At 34.1% G+C, this 17217-nt stretch overlaps 9 protein-coding genes across 9 annotated transcripts; 5 read left to right on the top strand and 4 right to left on the bottom strand.

Annotated features, from left to right (window-relative positions):
• Positions 1-69: 69 nt before the first annotated feature.
• Positions 70-1111, bottom strand: DFA_02673 (C2H2-type zinc finger-containing protein; the record flags this gene model as incomplete). Its single annotated transcript, XM_004357339.1, has 2 exons — positions 70-695; positions 778-1111. The coding sequence occupies 2 exons, from the start codon at positions 1109-1111 to the stop codon at positions 70-72; spliced, it is 960 nt and encodes a 319-aa protein (XP_004357395.1).
• A 374-nt stretch (positions 1112-1485) lies between these two features.
• On the top strand, positions 1486-2466 carry qprt (nicotinate-nucleotide diphosphorylase; the record flags this gene model as incomplete). The annotated part of the gene is made up of 2 exons (XM_004357338.1): positions 1486-1715; positions 1779-2466. 2 exons carry the CDS (start codon positions 1486-1488, stop codon positions 2464-2466), a joined length of 918 nt encoding a protein of 305 aa, XP_004357394.1.
• Positions 2467-2536: 70 nt separating this feature from the next.
• Positions 2537-3577, bottom strand: DFA_02671 (uncharacterized protein; the record flags this gene model as incomplete). The annotated part of the gene is made up of 2 exons (XM_004357337.1): positions 2537-3477; positions 3568-3577. 2 exons carry the CDS (start codon positions 3575-3577, stop codon positions 2537-2539), a joined length of 951 nt encoding a protein of 316 aa, XP_004357393.1.
• A 239-nt stretch (positions 3578-3816) lies between these two features.
• On the top strand, positions 3817-6741 carry sf3a3 (C2H2-type zinc finger-containing protein; the record flags this gene model as incomplete). Its single annotated transcript, XM_004357336.1, has 9 exons — positions 3817-4016; positions 4113-4261; positions 4330-4507; positions 4579-5164; positions 5227-5439; positions 5510-5723; positions 6334-6412; positions 6496-6601; positions 6679-6741. The coding sequence occupies 9 exons, from the start codon at positions 3817-3819 to the stop codon at positions 6739-6741; spliced, it is 1788 nt and encodes a 595-aa protein (XP_004357392.1).
• Positions 6742-7524: 783 nt separating this feature from the next.
• DFA_02669 (uncharacterized protein) lies at positions 7525-9912 on the top strand (the record flags this gene model as incomplete). The annotated part of the gene is made up of 6 exons (XM_004357335.1): positions 7525-8073; positions 8138-8419; positions 8515-9134; positions 9206-9551; positions 9625-9718; positions 9791-9912. 6 exons carry the CDS (start codon positions 7525-7527, stop codon positions 9910-9912), a joined length of 2013 nt encoding a protein of 670 aa, XP_004357391.1.
• A 236-nt stretch (positions 9913-10148) lies between these two features.
• DFA_02668 (uncharacterized protein) lies at positions 10149-10829 on the bottom strand (the record flags this gene model as incomplete). Its single annotated transcript, XM_004357334.1, has 2 exons — positions 10149-10561; positions 10721-10829. 2 exons carry the CDS (start codon positions 10827-10829, stop codon positions 10149-10151), a joined length of 522 nt encoding a protein of 173 aa, XP_004357390.1.
• Positions 10830-11118: 289 nt separating this feature from the next.
• DFA_02667 (uncharacterized protein) lies at positions 11119-11506 on the top strand (the record flags this gene model as incomplete). Its single annotated transcript, XM_004357333.1, has 2 exons — positions 11119-11242; positions 11418-11506. The coding sequence occupies 2 exons, from the start codon at positions 11119-11121 to the stop codon at positions 11504-11506; spliced, it is 213 nt and encodes a 70-aa protein (XP_004357389.1).
• Positions 11507-11796: 290 nt separating this feature from the next.
• DFA_02666 (uncharacterized protein) lies at positions 11797-14562 on the top strand (the record flags this gene model as incomplete). The annotated part of the gene is made up of 5 exons (XM_004357332.1): positions 11797-12515; positions 12626-12890; positions 12986-13100; positions 13677-14008; positions 14080-14562. 5 exons carry the CDS (start codon positions 11797-11799, stop codon positions 14560-14562), a joined length of 1914 nt encoding a protein of 637 aa, XP_004357388.1.
• Positions 14563-14707: 145 nt separating this feature from the next.
• On the bottom strand, positions 14708-17032 carry DFA_02665 (putative delta-1-pyrroline-5-carboxylate dehydrogenase; the record flags this gene model as incomplete). The annotated part of the gene is made up of 4 exons (XM_004357331.1): positions 14708-15010; positions 15262-16554; positions 16814-16915; positions 16982-17032. The coding sequence occupies 4 exons, from the start codon at positions 17030-17032 to the stop codon at positions 14708-14710; spliced, it is 1749 nt and encodes a 582-aa protein (XP_004357387.1).
• Between the last annotated feature and the right edge of the window lie 185 nt (positions 17033-17217).

Here is a 17217-nt window from a genome sequence, read left to right as displayed (position 1 = left end):
AAAGATAAGATAGGTATACATATATTTTTAAAATAGATGAAGAAGAAGAAGTAGTTATACAAACCATTTTTAACGTTTTTTAGATGTTCCAAAGTTACTTGGTATTCCCATCATTTTCATCATTTTTGTTTCTTCATCATCTTCTTCTTCTTCTTCCTCTTGTTCTTGTTCTACTTCTTTTTCTTCTTTTTCTTCTGGTTGTTTAATATTATTATTTTCTTTAATATTTTCTTTAATATTTTTGTTGTTTCCATTATTATTATTTTCCTTTTCTTTTTCCAGTTGTTTACTATTATTATTATTAATATTATTATTTTTAGTTGATGTTGATGATCCAAAGTTACCTGGTATTCCCATTTGTTTCATTATTTTAGTTTCTTCATCTTCTTCTTCCTCTTCTTTTTCATCCTTTTCATTTTTAGTTGTTGTTGGTTCGTCTTCCTCTTGTTGTTGTTTCTTTTTATCTTGCATTGATTTCATTATTCTTTGATAGGCAGGTGTTTGAGCTTTAATATTATTTGTAATGACACTATTCTTTGTCAAAGAGCTAGTCGTTGATGAACCTCCTCCTCCTCCTCCAACAGTTGGAGCTTGTTTTTTAATTAATAAAGATTCCTTCCCTTGTTGTAATTTAGCTTGTACTTGTGATAGAGATGCTTGAGGTACATGCATACTACTACCTGATAATCTAGTATCTAAAAAAGAATATAACATATTTATATATTAGTACAATGATATCTTATTCTTTTGTTTCTTTCTTTCTTTCTTATGACATACGTCTTTTTCCATTAAAATGATCCAAGAATGTATTACTATCTTTAAAACCACGTTCACAAAGTTGACAATATAGACCACCTTGTTGATCAGCTGGTGTAACACCTTCAATGACAGTATTCTTTCCTAATCTACTCTTTAAATTCAAGTCTTGGTCTCTTGCCTTGTACAACACCAACTCTTCAGCTGGCTTTGCCTTTTTAAGTGATCGTTCAGCTGCATCATCGTCTTCATCTACCAATATACCAGCTTCTCTATCTCTTGCTCTTTGTTCATAGTATTCTCTATCCCATTTCTTTCTAAATGTACTATCTATAAAGTCTTTTTTATCTGACATTCTTATATATCTCTTCAAGTTTTGTTACAAACAAATGAATATTCTACAATGATTTTAATTTAGTTTTTAGTTTAATTATATAATTATTATCACAACTCGGGTCAGACTTAGTATGCAGTCTAAAATATGACAGATAATTTGTAGTTATATAGATAATAGAATGTAGAATGATGATCGAAAAGAATGAATGACCGAAAGATAGATAGCGGGAGGGGGAGTTCGATGAAGAGTGTTCAGTGAACATACCACACATTTAATTTAAAGTGCATCGGGATTTGGGACATGACACAAAAGATAAATTAAAAAAGCAATTTTGAGTAATCATTAATTAATTTACTTTCGAATATCTCTACAAGTAGAAACAAATAAAGAAGATGAGTAGTAATAATAATAATAATGGACAATCATCACTAAGTTATTTAATACCTAAATCAACTATACAAGAACAAGTAAGAGCATGGTTAAAAGAGGATATACCATCATTTGATTATGGAGGTGCTGTTGTTGGTGACAAGAAAGAGGTTGCCTATCTTTTAGGTAAACAACCTGGTGTATTCTCTGGTACTGTATTCTTTAATGAAATATTTATCATGTTGGATTGTGAGTATGTATAAGACAAGATAAAAAGAAATAGATATGTATGTTTACTTTTTTTTGTTTACTCTAGAGTAAAATGGATAATAAAAGATGGAGAAGAAATGAATGGAGATGCAAGTAAACCACAAAGATTGGCAGAGGTGACTGGATCAGTACGTAATATATTGATGGGTGAAAGATTGGCATTGAATATTATATCACGTTCAAGTGGTATTACAACACGTGCAAGTGAGATGAAGAAATTGGTCGATGCAAAGTGTTGGAAGGGAACGTTGGCTGGTACGAGAAAGACAACACCAGGTTTTAGATTGGTTGAGAAATACGCATTGTTGGTCGGTGGTGTCGATGGACATCGTATGGACCTCTCTTCAATGATCATGCTCAAAGACAATCATATTTGGAGTTCGGGTAATATCACCAACGCTGTGCACAGTGCCAAATCAGTTGGTGGGTTTTCAATCAAGGTAGAAGTTGAGTGTCGTAGTGAAGATGAGGCTTGCGAGGCTATGGAAGCTGGTGCAGATGTCATCATGTTGGATAATATGGTACCTGCCGAGTTGGCAACTGTCTCTCTATCACTTAAATCAAAGTATCCACATATTGTCATTGAAGCTAGCGGTGGTATTGTCCCAGCCACCCTAACTAGATATGCTCTACCAACCATTGATATCATATCTATGGGTTCTCTAACTCAATCAGTTCCACATATTGACATTAGTTTAAAAATTCAAAAGAATTTACATCATCAACAACAATAAATAGAATAGAAAGTATAGTACTATAGTTATATAATTTTAGATTATTATTATTAGTTGTTATTAATATTATTTATTCCTTATTTTCAAATGGAGTTGGTTCACTGCCACTATTATTATTGTTTTTTTGTTGTTGATATCTCTCCCTCTTTGGGATATAGGGTTTTCGATCACTATTCTTTATAAATACAAAGTCTTTTAATTTCTTTTGACTATATTCATTTCCGTCTCTTTCAACTTGTTCATTATTATTATTATTGTCTTCAGACTTTTCTCCTCTTTGTTGATATCTATCTCTCTTGATATATGGATTGTAGCTATCATGGTAACCAGCATCAGCACCATAAGGTTTCTTATGGGAGGCAAAGTCTCTTGTCTTTTTTCCATATCGAAGAGATGTGTGATCACTGTTTTCATTTTCGGTTCTTTCAAATTGTTGTCCATCTTGTTGTTGTTCATTAATGTCTCCCTCTCCTTCTCCTTCACCTTCACCTTCTTCTCCTTCTTCTCCTTCTACTACTTCTTTTTGGATTATTCTATACTCGTGATCAGGTTCAAAAACCCAAGGGATCTCACCTTGAACCTTTGGGAATTGAACCTTTATGTTGTTTTCGAGACACCATTGCTCCAATATTTTCTGGACTTTCAAGTACTCGTCTTCATCCTTGGCCATTTGATTGAGTGTTTGTTGTGTGCCAGGATAGAATTTCTTGAGAAACATGGCCCAATAGTCACGACGATGAGTCGATCCAAAATCAAATTTCAACTTTCTAATACGGCCTCCAACAGCATCGATATTGCTGCGAAGCGTATCAAACTTGTCGTCGGTGAGATTGTACTCTGCTTGGAATCGCTTGGCAATCTCTGATTTTGGATAGACGATCGAACACATTAAACTCTGTGTAACCGAACTCTTCTCATACTCTGCCAAGAATGGATTACACATATCACTCGATGCTCTAAACCCAATGATTGCTTTAACCGGGTGATATAATTTAGTTATATTTATCGTCTCTAACAAGATTAAAGAATGAACATTAGTTAACAACAATCAAATCAACTATATTTATCTCTTTACTATCTCTCTCTCTTTTGAGTATTTACTTGTTGCCATGATGATGATGATTATTAATAATATGATCAAAGATCACGAATAATGCAAATGAGTCGATTCATTTGAGACGAAGAATGAAAAGGGCTGTTTGTTCAAACTATAAAAGAAAATTCATAAAAAAAAAAATTTACAGAGCTATAAGTGTAAACTCATTGATCATCATAGTCTTTGTATTCATATCTATCTATCTATATCTTATCTATATCTATTTACTAGATTGAAGAGAGAGAGAGAGAGAGATGTCATCGTCATTAATAGAAAGAACTAGAAATCTACATGAATCAATAGAGAGATACGAATTGTTGATTGTAGGTGAACAGGCAAACGAACCAAAGACTGTCAAAGAGTCAATCATTCAAAGTCATAGAGTCAATCACTATTTAGAGAGTTCAATAGAATGTGCAAAGGAATTGGGAAAGATTTATAAAGATGAAGATCAGTATGTTATAACAAGAGAAGACAGTAGATGTAGAGAGAGAACAAAATACTTTCAATACTAATCATCTTTTTCATTACCTCTCCTCTTACTATTTAGAACAAGAAAGAATGAAATAAGTGGTATCACTGGAACAGGTAATACAGTTTATAGTAACTTTTATGAGAATCTTAGAGAGATTAAAGAGTATCATCGAAAATATCCTAATCTTCCTGTTGAAAATCTTAATACTACTTTATATTATACTCGTAAGTAGAATAGAATATAATAGAATAGAATAATGTACAGTCAGCTAACTAATATTGATTTAATTTAGCACAAATATCATTCACTGGTAATGAATCATATGGTAGATTCTTGGATTTAAATGAAATCTATAATCAATATGTTAATGTACCAAAGGTCAATAGAATCGATTATGTCAAATATCTTACTACCTTTACATCATTCTCTTATGATGATATTAATAGATTAGGTATTCAAAAATATAAATTGTAAGTAGAAATATATTTAAAAAGAAAAAGAAATGAAAAGAGATGAGATATTAATATAAATATTCCATTAGATATATAGAATCATTATATGAATATTTAATATCATTTTTAAAGAAAACACAACCATTATTTGATTTACAGAAAACATTGTCTGATATGGACAAAGAGTTTGAAGAGAAATGGTCAAATCAAGAATTTACATCAAAGAATGATGGTGTAGTTGTTGCTGTTGAAAATAATAGTGAAAATAATAATAATGGTAATGGTATTGGTGGCGATGATGATGATAGTAATGGTAAAGAACCAAAAGATAATGACAAGAATGGTGAAGAGGAAACAACAAAGGAAGAAGAAAAGAAGAAAAATGATACAAAAACAACAACGATCGTTTCATTGGATTGTAAAGCATGTAAAAAATCATTTACATCTCAAGGAGTATTTAATAGTCATCTTAAAGGAAAGAGACATATAATGCTTCAAGAAATATTGGATAAGAATTCAGAGACTAGTAAGAGTTCATCTGGCATGTTACCATTCAAACCAATTGTTCAAAAGGAATTTTATATCTCTAAATTTGGTGATATGTTGTCTGATCAAATCGAAGATTCAAAAGAAAATACTCTTAAAAAACAATCAAGAACTTTAAAGGAAATTGAGGTAAATATTTACTTATAGATATCTATATATATGTATATAACTAACTTTGGTTTTAATTTTAGGAGGATTTATACGCAGATGAAACAGTTTTGGATGACGATGAAATGGATGAAGAACCATTGAAATTAAGAATTGCAAATTATCCAGTCGATTGGAGTGGTAAGCCAATTCCATATTGGGTATACAAATTAAATGAGTTGGGTATTGAATATAAATGTGAAATCTGTGGTAACCAATCATATTGGGGAAGAAAAGCATATGAAAAACATTTTACTGTAAGTTCAAAGAACATCATTAAAATCATATGATTGTCGAAACTTATATTTATTATTTTATTCCCTTTAGGAATCACGTCATGCTTATGGTATGTCATGTATTGGAGTACCAAATACAGTTCATTTTAATCATATTACAAAGATCAAAGATGCAATAGAATTGTATAAAAAGATTAAAGATCAGAATGCGACTGCTGCATTCAATGCCGATCGTGAGGAAGAATATGAAGATGAAAATGGTGATGTCATGAACAAAAAGACATATGAAATGATGGTCAAACAAGGTTTGATCAAAAAGAGAAAACATTAAAATTGGTATTTATTATATTTATCTAAACAACAAAGGTACATTTAATAATAATAATAATAAATAACCCCCAAGTATCATATTTACTACTTTATTTTTGGTCATCATAGAACTTTAGCTTTGGTCAAACAACAAGTATCCTACCCTCTCCTCTCTTTTTAATTGGTAATATTATTATTAATTGGTTTGTTGTTGTTTATATTAAATACTTAATATTAACAAATTATTTGTTTTGTTTTTTTAATTTATTTATATATATATATATATTTTGTGGTGAGTACTTAAAGGGACAGACCACAATACGGGAATTATGCAATCAAAAACTTTAGAACTTATGTATTATCTAATAAATTTTAAAGCAGATCTTTAGAGACTTTTACCAAAATTTCCCTATACTTTCAGGGTTCAAGGTTGTGAAACCATTGACAAAGCGGAGCATGTCTGAAAGATTCGATATTTTGACCAAAAATATCTTTGTTTTTTGGAAAGAAGAAAGATAAATATCTAAGTACCCATATTATTTAAACCTGCACAACGATCATTTCATCATCGTAAGAATAATTCATTACAAATAATAATAAATAAAGAGAAAATGTCCACAGAAGTAGCTGCAGATTGGAGAACCACCATCACCACAGGTGAGCGCCAAAATATGACTTACAGAGTGTAAGTATCTTAGAAGTAGTCTGTCTTAAAGGGTCAATTTATATTAACACTATTATTGTTTTACCTTTTTTTGTTATATCTAGATATGTAACCTGTCAAAAAAGATACCCAAGTAAATCGGCAGATGAATGTAAAGTTACTGCTGGTGATCTTGAGAATGGAGTATACAAAGATCCAAAGGTTGACACTGTGAGTACTATCAATCTATTCATCATTTCAAAAAAGTATCTCAAGATACTAACTTTTATTTTAATTGTTTGATTTAGAAACGTCTTTATGTTGAAGGAATCCAAGCTATTGTAAAAGAATTACAACAAGGTACTGCCTAAATAAAAATAAATAAATAAACGATCGATTTGTACACTTTCTAAAAACAACAAGTTGGTAGCTATGAATATCTTTGGTTACATGTTACTCAAAAAGGAAATATTCCCATCCCCTATGAATGTGGCTATCTTTTGGTTGTCGCGTCACTATTGGATGGTCGTGATTTCGTTGAAGATGTTACCTTCAATATTGAATGATCATTCGTCGCGTTTAGATCTGACGGCCAATCAACCAACTCTTCGATTGATTGATACAAATCCCAACTCTGATCTTTGCACCCCTACATAAAAAAAAAAAGTTGATGTTATTGGCTCAGCACACAAAAAAGATCAACAAACAGTTAACTTGCTTCATTTGTTTTATGTCTGTCGATACCCCAAAAGACATCTCGATGGGTTGTTGTCATCGCAAGGGAAGGCCCCACACCCAAGCTAAGGTCGACCCCGGTATATACAACTTTAATGACCTGACCGACCCCCCACACGATCATTGAAATATCGCTATCGTTATCCGACGATCATCTCTCTCTCTCATGACCATCATGGTTGTCACGTGACACTTGCAAGGGACTGTTACACGTGATCGATAGTTGTTGGTAGTGTTCAACCAACCGATGATTGATAACATTTGTATGTGTGACGATGACACGACTTTTAACGTCAAGATAAATGATATCTTCACTTCAACTGTCACACGACACATTTAAATAGCAGTTCATTTGGATAAAAGACAGTACTACTACTATTATTTCTAAACTTATAGATAGATAAAGAAAGAAGAAAAGAATGGATTTTGGAGTTCTTATAGATGCATTTGAAGAGGTTGTCGAGATTGCTGTTTCACCAGTGACTGCTACTATTGATGCTGTGACCGGTCTCATTATCGGACAACCAACATCAGAGACAACCACACCTCCACCAACCACTCCTACCACCCCTGGTACAACTACTCCACCAGTCAAGCCACCAACTACTACTACCACTCCACCAACCAAACAACCAGGTGTTGTCAAGGCCAACTCAATGGGACAACAAAAGTTCTTCCTAAGCTATGGCCGCAAGTCTGATGAAATCTTCAACGATGAAAAGCATTCTGTTCCACCATTGAAAGCTGCCGCCGCCGCACCAAAGGCTGCTGCCACCAAAACAACTGCTGCCGCTGCTGCTCCAGCCACCACCACCAGACCAAAGAGAGATGCCGCCAATGATGAACTCCTTCCACCATGGGACGATAATTTCATCATCCCTCCTTTTAACCCAGACTTGCAACTCACCGATGCTCAAGGTATCAAGATTTTACATCATTTATCTGTCTTTGATGAAAATAATAAGAATGTATGTATATTTATATTTTTGTAAAATAAGATATCAATTTATTTAACTATTGTATTATAATTAGATTGTTGCCGAGAATGCTGACAAGTACTTTTTGGAGAATGTACTACTCTACTCTGATCCAAACAATGAAATTTTGGAATTATTTGGTCTCACCAAACCAAAACTCCATCAATCACGTTTGGATATTTGTGATGAACCAAAGGTTACTCTCTGGTATTCCTACTATTCATTCTACTATCTACCATTGATGGTTGCCAATGGAAACTATTCAGTCTCTAAAAAGATTAATGCTGCTCTTTGCAAGGAAAAAATCCTTGATCTTGAAACTAATCAAGCATATGATGTATGTATTTTAATTAAAAAAATATTAATATATATTATTATTTATATTTTACTAAACTTTCTTATTATTCTTTTTACCTATTTATTTTTAAATAGAATACATATGCTCATCAACGTATGTTACTCTTTAAGTATGCATATTGTGAAAAGAACCAATGGATGATTAAATTCCAAAAGAGTGCAGAGAGATGGTTACCACTTTTCATGAATTCTTTAAAGAGTCAAGACAATTTGAGCAACAAGGTTACAAAATTGAATGAGGAAAGAACTACTGAACAATTCCAAGCCTACGTTGTCAATACCAAAGCTACACTGGATATTCTTGACCCAACCGGAGCTGCCTCTCGTAATTTCATTAATCAACTTGTTGGTTCATCCCTATTTATTAGTCTAGATAACAAGGATGCCATCAAGGACAACAAGGTCACCAGAAATATCATAAAAGACACTGTGGAACGTGTAATTGAACAAATCCAAACTCCAGGTGTCGATTTGTCAGAAGATCAGGTCACAATTGGCAAGGATTTCATTAATCAACTTGGGTCAACCGCAGGTGCTTGCAAGGAACTCCAACAAGCAATTTTAGCTACCCAATTCGAGTCTTTGGAAGGCCCAGATATCAATAAGGGCTATGTTCAATATTTTGAAGATATCGGTAAACGTGTCATGAATAAGCTTCAAGTACCAGCTGCCAAATTGGATAAATTCTGTACTTGGTATGTATAAACATATATATATATGAAAATAATATCAATCCACTAATTATTTATTTATTTTTTTATTCTAGGTTTGGTCGTGTCTTTAAGACTTGTCAAGTAGCAGTAATAATCTATTCAATTGTAAATTGGAACAAGTTGGAAACCTACAACAAAGCATTCTTTGTTGCTGATATTCTCAATATTGGATTAGATTTGGCCAATGCTGCCACTGAAAAGGTTTCAGAAGGTTTCAAGACTATTGGATCTTTGATTGGTGTTGCATTAAACAAGCTACCAAATGGTGACAAGGTACTCACTATCATGTCAAAGATATTCACAGCAGATTTGGCAGAGTTTATTACTACCAGATTCAGTCCAATCCTTATGTTTGTGGCTGCCATTAAAAGCATTTATGATGCAGTTCAAGATGCAAAGGTACTATTAATTTAAATTTGATTAAATTTAATATTTATTAATTACTAATTAATCTATCTCTTTTATGTTGTAGGTTGGTAACATTGGTGCTTTGGTAGTTGACACTATCTCTGCTGGTATTGGAATTGGAGTTGCCTTGGGTATCATGTTGGGTTGTGCTTGCGCAGGTTAGTATAATAATGAAAATAATAATACCAAGGTTTAATTATACTTATTTCTTCTTTCTATTGATCTTCTAGGACCCCTATGTCTCCTTGCAGGTGCAGTTCTATTAACTCTTGCATGTATCAAGTACGTTTTCTTTACTCCCACAAATGACCAAATCTTTTTTGATAAGTTGTACAGTGGTCTTAAACTTTAATAAACATTTATGAGATGAATATTTAATTAAATAAATATTTCATAAATTTAATAATACATTATTATTCCAATTTTAAGAACAAATGATTTCGGTATAACGTTTAATGGTAATCTTGGAAAAATATATGACGATGTAGAAAATCGATACCTTTTTACTCTGAAATTTGTTCCAGTTGAATTTATTTGGTTGGATAGAATGGTTATTTAATTATTGATTCTTTGGTTGGATAGAAAGGATTACAATGGACGACCGATAACATCTAAACCTTTTTCGCTGGCTTCAAAATTCGAGGTGATTGGATGATAGGATTCAGAGTTGGAATAACAATGGGAGAATCCATAGTATTGAGTGGCACCTGGGAAGTATGGGTTCGAATTTCTGGCATAGACGGCAACCAAACTGAATGGGTTGATGAGTTGACCCTTGACATTGGTGTATCCAAAGATAGTGTAGGTACCTGGGTAATATAGTGTGCCCAATCCGGTAAAGGTATTGTCAGCAGGATTTATTGTACAGTTTACTAGGAAGGTGTACGATGGGGTGTTTCCAAAACTGGTAAACTGGTTGTCAGTTGTGGTAACATTGACAATGGTTGCTGAGCCACATGGTTGGTTTTCTTGGTGCCAAATCCAGTTACCAGGGGTAATTCCTATGTGAAATAAGAAGAAACAGAGGAGATAGATAGATAGATAGATAGATAGCTTAGTTTAAATGTTTTTTATTTGTATTTCAATTGACTCTCCGTCTGGGTACCAAACACTATACCGGCATCAGAGATTGCAAAAAAATAAAAGAGTATCGAGATAACTGTAATGATTTTGTACATCTTTAAAGATATATATGTCAATGATTATTGTTTTGTTGATTAAATTTGATGATGAAGTATATCTCAACCGCCAATGTTCATATTTATACATATTAAAAGATTTACACTGGGATATTATTGATATGATCAAAAAGATTGGAACAAAAATCTGGGGCACAGATGTCTTTGACATCATCAGGAACCAAAATATTCTAATACCCAAAGAATGATCGAGCATCGAAAAGCTTGCAATAGAAAGTGATCGATTTGGAAGAATGTATTCTATTACCACAACTCTATATATTCTCCGATGTGTGTATTCTTACAAAATTAAACATTTACTTGTAGGTGAAAGAAACAATAACAGTGTTAATATATATTGACCCTTTGTGCAATGTGACATGACACACTACTTCTATGTAGGTCATATTTTGGCGCTCGCTTGTATCGTTCTCCAATCTGCTACCTCTATCCAACATTTTCTTATTCTACCTGCAAAAGATGGAGATATTCCATCAATGTCTTGTATTTACTATAAAATCCATTGATACTATACTATACTATACTATTTGTTGTTACACTCTTATAGTATGCTCCATAATATTAACACATTTAATGGTACCAAACTACCCTCAGATTTTGTGATAGTATATGTGATTTATGTGTACGATCGTTGTATGATATATTTTTTTTTCTCAAGATGTACTTGAGAATAAGATTAGTGATCGGCCAGGCTGCTCTGTTTACGACACATGTGCAATCCTGCAACCAAATTCTCTGAAACCTTGAACTTTCACTAGTTTTCGAAATCGATGAACTACAATAAATTTAATTTATTTTTTTAATTGATTTTTGTTAACCCCTTCTTCTTTTTATGCATCGTCTCTCCACACCACTCAGTTCAGCAACAGCACAACAACGCATTCATACAAGCAGAAGATAGATATATATTCATTCATTCATTCATACTTTCTTTGCCATTGTCGTCGTTTGTTTTTTTTTCAATTCATTAATCATCAGGCATACTTCTCCTTCCTTATAAACTAGACTAATAGTAATAATAATAATAATAATAAGAGATGAGTAACCAACAAAGAGGAGGTTTACAGCCACCAGCCCAACAACCACAACAAGGTCTTCAACCACCAGCTCAGCAACCACAACAAGGCTATGGAGGATACCCACCACAACAACCGGGTCAGTACGGTCAACAACCAGGTCAATATGGTCAATACCCACAACAACAACAACCAGGTCAGTATGGTCAACAACCACCATACGGAGGATACCCACCACAACAACAGCAACCCGGTCAGTATGGTCAACAACCACCATACGGAGGATACCCACCACAACAACAACCAGGTCAATATGGTCAATACCCACAAGCCGGTCAATACCCACAAGCAGGTCAATATCCACCACCAGGAGGTGCTCCAGGCCAATACCCACAAGCAGGTCAATATCCACCACCCCAACAACAACAACCGGGACAATACCCTCAAGCCGGACAATACCCACAGGCTGGACAATACCCACAAGCAGGTCAATACCCAGCACCAGGAGGTGCTCCCGGTCAATACCCACAAGCAGGCCAATATCCAGCTCCAGGTGCTGCTCCAGTCACTGCCCCAGGTGGTGGTGTTAGCTTGGTCAAGTTTTTCGACCACGTACATCATCGTTATGCCCGTGATTACACCCTCATCATTGATCGTAGTGGGTCAATGGCTGGTTCACTCTGGCGTGAGGCATCTACTGCAGTCCAAAAGATTGCTCCATTTGCTTGTCAAGCTGATCCGTAAGTAACAAACATTCATATTAATATTTTTAGAATCCAACAACCATTAACATTCCTATTTATTTTTTTTTGAATGAATGCAGAGATGGAATTTCACTTTATTTCTTTAGTTCACCAAACAAACATACTAAATACAATAACATCAAGGATGGAAAGGTTGTCATGGACTTGTTCAAACGTGAAAGCCCAAGTGGGACAACCGATCTCTATGGTGTGTTGAACATGGCCATCACTGAACATTTCCAAAACAACAAACCAGAAACCATCCTCATCATCACTGATGGTATTCCAAACAATACTACCGATGTTAAAAACTTACTCATTCAAACTGCCAATAGAATTGCTCGTGATGAAGATCTTTCAATCTCTTTTATTGTATGTCAAAAAAGAAAAGAAAAGAAAAGAAACTATATTTATTTATCCAAACACTTTTTTACTAACCAAATCAATCAATCAATCAATCAATTTAGCAAATTGGACATGATCGTGATGCAACTAAATTCTTAAAGTCTTTGGATGATGAATTAACCCGTCAAGGTGCTAAATTTGATATTGTCGATACTCTTACCTCTGATGAAATGCATGGTATGAGCTTTGAACAATTAATCGAAAAATCAATCAATGATTAACTCCAACCCAAGAAAGAACAACAAACCAAACAATACATTCTTCTCTCTCTAAAAATTGAAGAAAGTATTATATTCCCTTAACCAATGATGTACAATAAATAATCTAAAAATCAACTACTAAAGTATACTTTACTGCTGATCAAAAAACATTGAATCGACATAATAATATTTAATATATCTTATCTTGAACCCTAAAAAGGTTGACTTTTCTTTTTCATGGGTGTCTACCCCCCATTTGCCACCAACCCCTCTATATCACCACCACTGTTTTGTACCACACAAACAATATTAATTAAAATAAAAAAAATTAAACAAGCACATTAAAAAATAATTTTTGAAAAGAAAGGTTGGAGAGAATAATAATCAACACAATAGATAGATAGATAGAAAGAAGAAGTTATATTTATAAATTTATAAATTTATTCCAAACTCTTTAATTCTTTATATTATTATTATTTTATCCTGTGGAAATTCAAAACAAATAGAGCTAGAGAAAAGGAGATAGAGATGCAAGTGAAATTTATTTATCCAGTAACGACACCAAACAATGTCATATTGAAGAGTAGAAAGACAGGTTATATACAAAGGAAGTTTTCCGATGTAATGCCACAACAACTAGCTCAATATGTACCGCAAGATGAATTTAGTCGATCGGTGCAATCACTAAACAGAGTATCAAAATACACAGTTTGGGGACAAATGGCAACACTGATACCAACCATTATTTGTGGAGCTATTCTATTTGGTGTTGGTGAAGGAAATAGATCTAGCAACTCTACTCCAATCTATTGGTATATTGGTATCATTGTATTAGGTATCTCTTTTATTTGGTTATTATTCATCTTACTTACTTTAAAACAAAAGGTAAAAAATCAAAGAAATTTAATATTTATCTGATTTATCAATTTATTAATTATTTTATGTTTTGTTTCTAGTTTTTAAGAAATCTATCATTACAAGTAGCAAGTGAACATACAAAATATTTTAACAAGTATGCAATTGGATGGTCACTTCGATATGTTGAGTTTCATTCACCAAAGAAAAATACAAAGAGATTAAAAGTATGGTGTGAGTTGGCACTTCCAAGTGGAATGGCTGCTCAACAACCTGTTATTGTTCAACCCAATAACTACGCAGGTCAACAATTGGGAGGAGTTTACATCCCCATGACCCAATTCCATGGTCAACAACACCCTCTAGTTACTCAATATCAAGGACATGGACAAGCTATTCCAATGTATACAACACCACAACAAGGAGGATATCCTCAACAACAACATCATCATCAACTACAACAACAACCACCAATCAATCCAAACTCTGGAATACCATATACAACCATTCCAATTGATGCTTTACCAAACAACAATAACAACATACATAATCACGACCCTGTAAATTTAAATAAACAGGGCTGAAAAGATGATCTTTTTTAAATATTAATATTAAATCATGATACAATTACAACAAAGGTAATATTAAATATATCATTAAATACAATACAAATAAATATTTGTTTTTTTATACAATTATATAATTGTTAAAATTTGACTCTTTAATTATTTATTCTTCACTTGACAAGTATGGGTACTTCCAAGTGTTGATTGGTAAAAAGTTTTCTTTGATGGTACGAGCAGAGACCCAACGCAAGAGGTTCAAGTAAGCACCAGCCTTGTCATTGGTACCAGAGGCACGAGCTCCACCAAATGGTTGTTGACCAACTACGGCACCGGTACACTTGTCATTAATGTAAAAGTTACCAGCAGCATTCTTGAGGATATGTGAAGCAGTATCAACAGCATATCTACATTTGGCAAAGATAGCACCAGTCAAAGCATATGGTGAAGTTTGATCACAAAGTCTCAACTATTAGAAATTAGAAAAGATAAAGATTATTAGTAACAGAGTATAGAGAGAATGAGTTGTTGGATTTTAGAAATTAATATTATATGATTTGTTTAGTTTGAGTCAGACATATCCATTTTTAAATGAATCGAAAGAGGGTATAATCAAAGTTATTAATACGGCTCTTCTTGGTAGTCATCATTAAAAACCATTAAACCATATAATAATAATATAAAATCCTTTTTTTTTTCTATCTTTTTAATTTTACTTACAGTTTCTTCATATTGATCATCTGGATAAACATAGACAGTTAATACTGGACCAAAGATTTCTTCTTCCATTGATTTGTACTTTGGAACCTTGGCTTGAATGATGGTTGGTTCGACAAACCAACCGACAGAGTCATCACAGTTACCACCGACGATGATTTCAGCGTCTGGGGAGGCCTTGGCGTGGTCAATGTAGCTCTTGATATTGTTGAACGAGTTCTTGTCAATGACGGCAGAGACAAAGACGGAAAAGTCGTCCGATTGACCTTGCTTCATTTGCTTGATATTGTCGACGAGCTTGGTACGGATTTCATCCCACTTGGAGGCTGGAATATAGGCACGAGAGCAGGCAGAGCACTTTTGACCTTGGTATTCAAACGAGGCACGGAGAGTGTTAAAGACAAAGTGATCGACATCTGCAGAGTTGTGGAGGAAGTGGAAGTCCTTTCCACCAGTCTCACCTACGATACGTGGGTAACCACGGTACTTGCCAGCAGCCAAGTTTTCAGCAGTCTTTTTGTAGATACCGTTAAAGACACCTGTGCTACCGGTGAAATGGAGACCGCCAAAGTTGACGTCATTGATGAGAGTGTCTCCGATAAGACGACCCGATCCTGGAAGGAATTGAATGACACCATCTGGGAGACCGGCATCACGGAAAGCCTTGAATACGATATAGTTGGAGAGGATGGCAGTGGAAGCTGGCTTCCAGAGGACAACGTTGCCCATCAAAGCTGGTGATGATGGCAAGTTGGCACCGATGGCGGTAAAGTTGAATGGTGAGATGGCAACGACGTAACCTTCGAGTGGACGGTACTCGACACGGTTCCAGCAGCCGACAGAGTTGGCAGGTGGTTGTTGGGCATAGATCTCTTCAGCATACTTTGGGTTGAAACGGAGGAAATCGATGGTTTCAGCGGCGGCATCAATCTCGGCTTGCCAGACAGTCTTTCCTTGACCGAGCATGGTGGCAGCAAGTACTTCATAACGGTACTTGGTGTTGAGGAGATCGGCAGTCTTGAGGAAGATGGCAGCACGGTCTTCAAATGGCAAAGCCTCCCACTTGGTCTTGGCTTGGAGTGCACCTTGGACGGCTTCCTTGAGGAGACCCTCGTTGGCTTGATGGAAGGTACACAAGACGTGCTTGTGGTCAGAGCATACCAATTGCTTGGCAATGTCTCCAGTCTTGATTTCCTTTCCATTGACGATACATGGTACTTCAATGGTTTCAGTACGAAGACGTTTACATGCGTCTCTTAATAACTTTCTTTGAACCGATCCTGGTTCATAGTTAATCTAAATAAAATATATATAGAGAATGATTGATTAAATAATTATGATGACATTATTATTATTATTATATAAAATAAATATAAAATATATGAGTTGATCATTCGTTTCGTTCGTTTGTGTAAGAGACACAAAGACAAAAAAAATAGAAAAAAAAAAATTAAAAAAAAATGAAAAAAAAACTTTGGTCTCTCTGCATCAAGTTGTGTAAATTTCTGTGTCTGCGTCTATGTAAATTTCTATTCTTTGCTTGCCCAAACCAAACCAAAACTTTTGTTCTTGATGATGATGAGAACTTTGTAAAGACATCACCAACAACTAAACAGAGTTTTTTTGTTGATTGTTGAAGATCTACGTAGTAACATTGCTGTTGATTGATTGATTGATTGATTTATGTGATGAACTGCTGATAATGATTATGATTATGTCTTACCATTGGCTCATTGTATGGCTTTGGGATAGATGCTCTTGAAAACGATGACATTGTTCTTCTGATAAATAACATGAATAATGGCAAAACAATAAAAAGTGTTTGTTGATTAATAAATGAGCAGCAAGTTCACTTTCGAAAGAACAAAAATCAAAAAAAATCAATAAATAATAATCTTCTACTGATTCTGTTTTCCCCAAACACGTTTATCAACAACACACTCTTACCTAAAACAGACA

The sequence above is a fragment of the Cavenderia fasciculata genome (genome assembly GCF_000203815.1).
Source record: "Cavenderia fasciculata unplaced genomic scaffold Scf_Dfasci-G-b-190b03.r1-5, whole genome shotgun sequence".
Classification (NCBI taxonomy): Eukaryota; Evosea; class Eumycetozoa; order Acytosteliales; family Cavenderiaceae; genus Cavenderia; species Cavenderia fasciculata.
The sequence above is the reverse complement of the archived record's forward strand: the minus strand, read 5'-3'. Positions and strand labels throughout refer to the sequence as shown.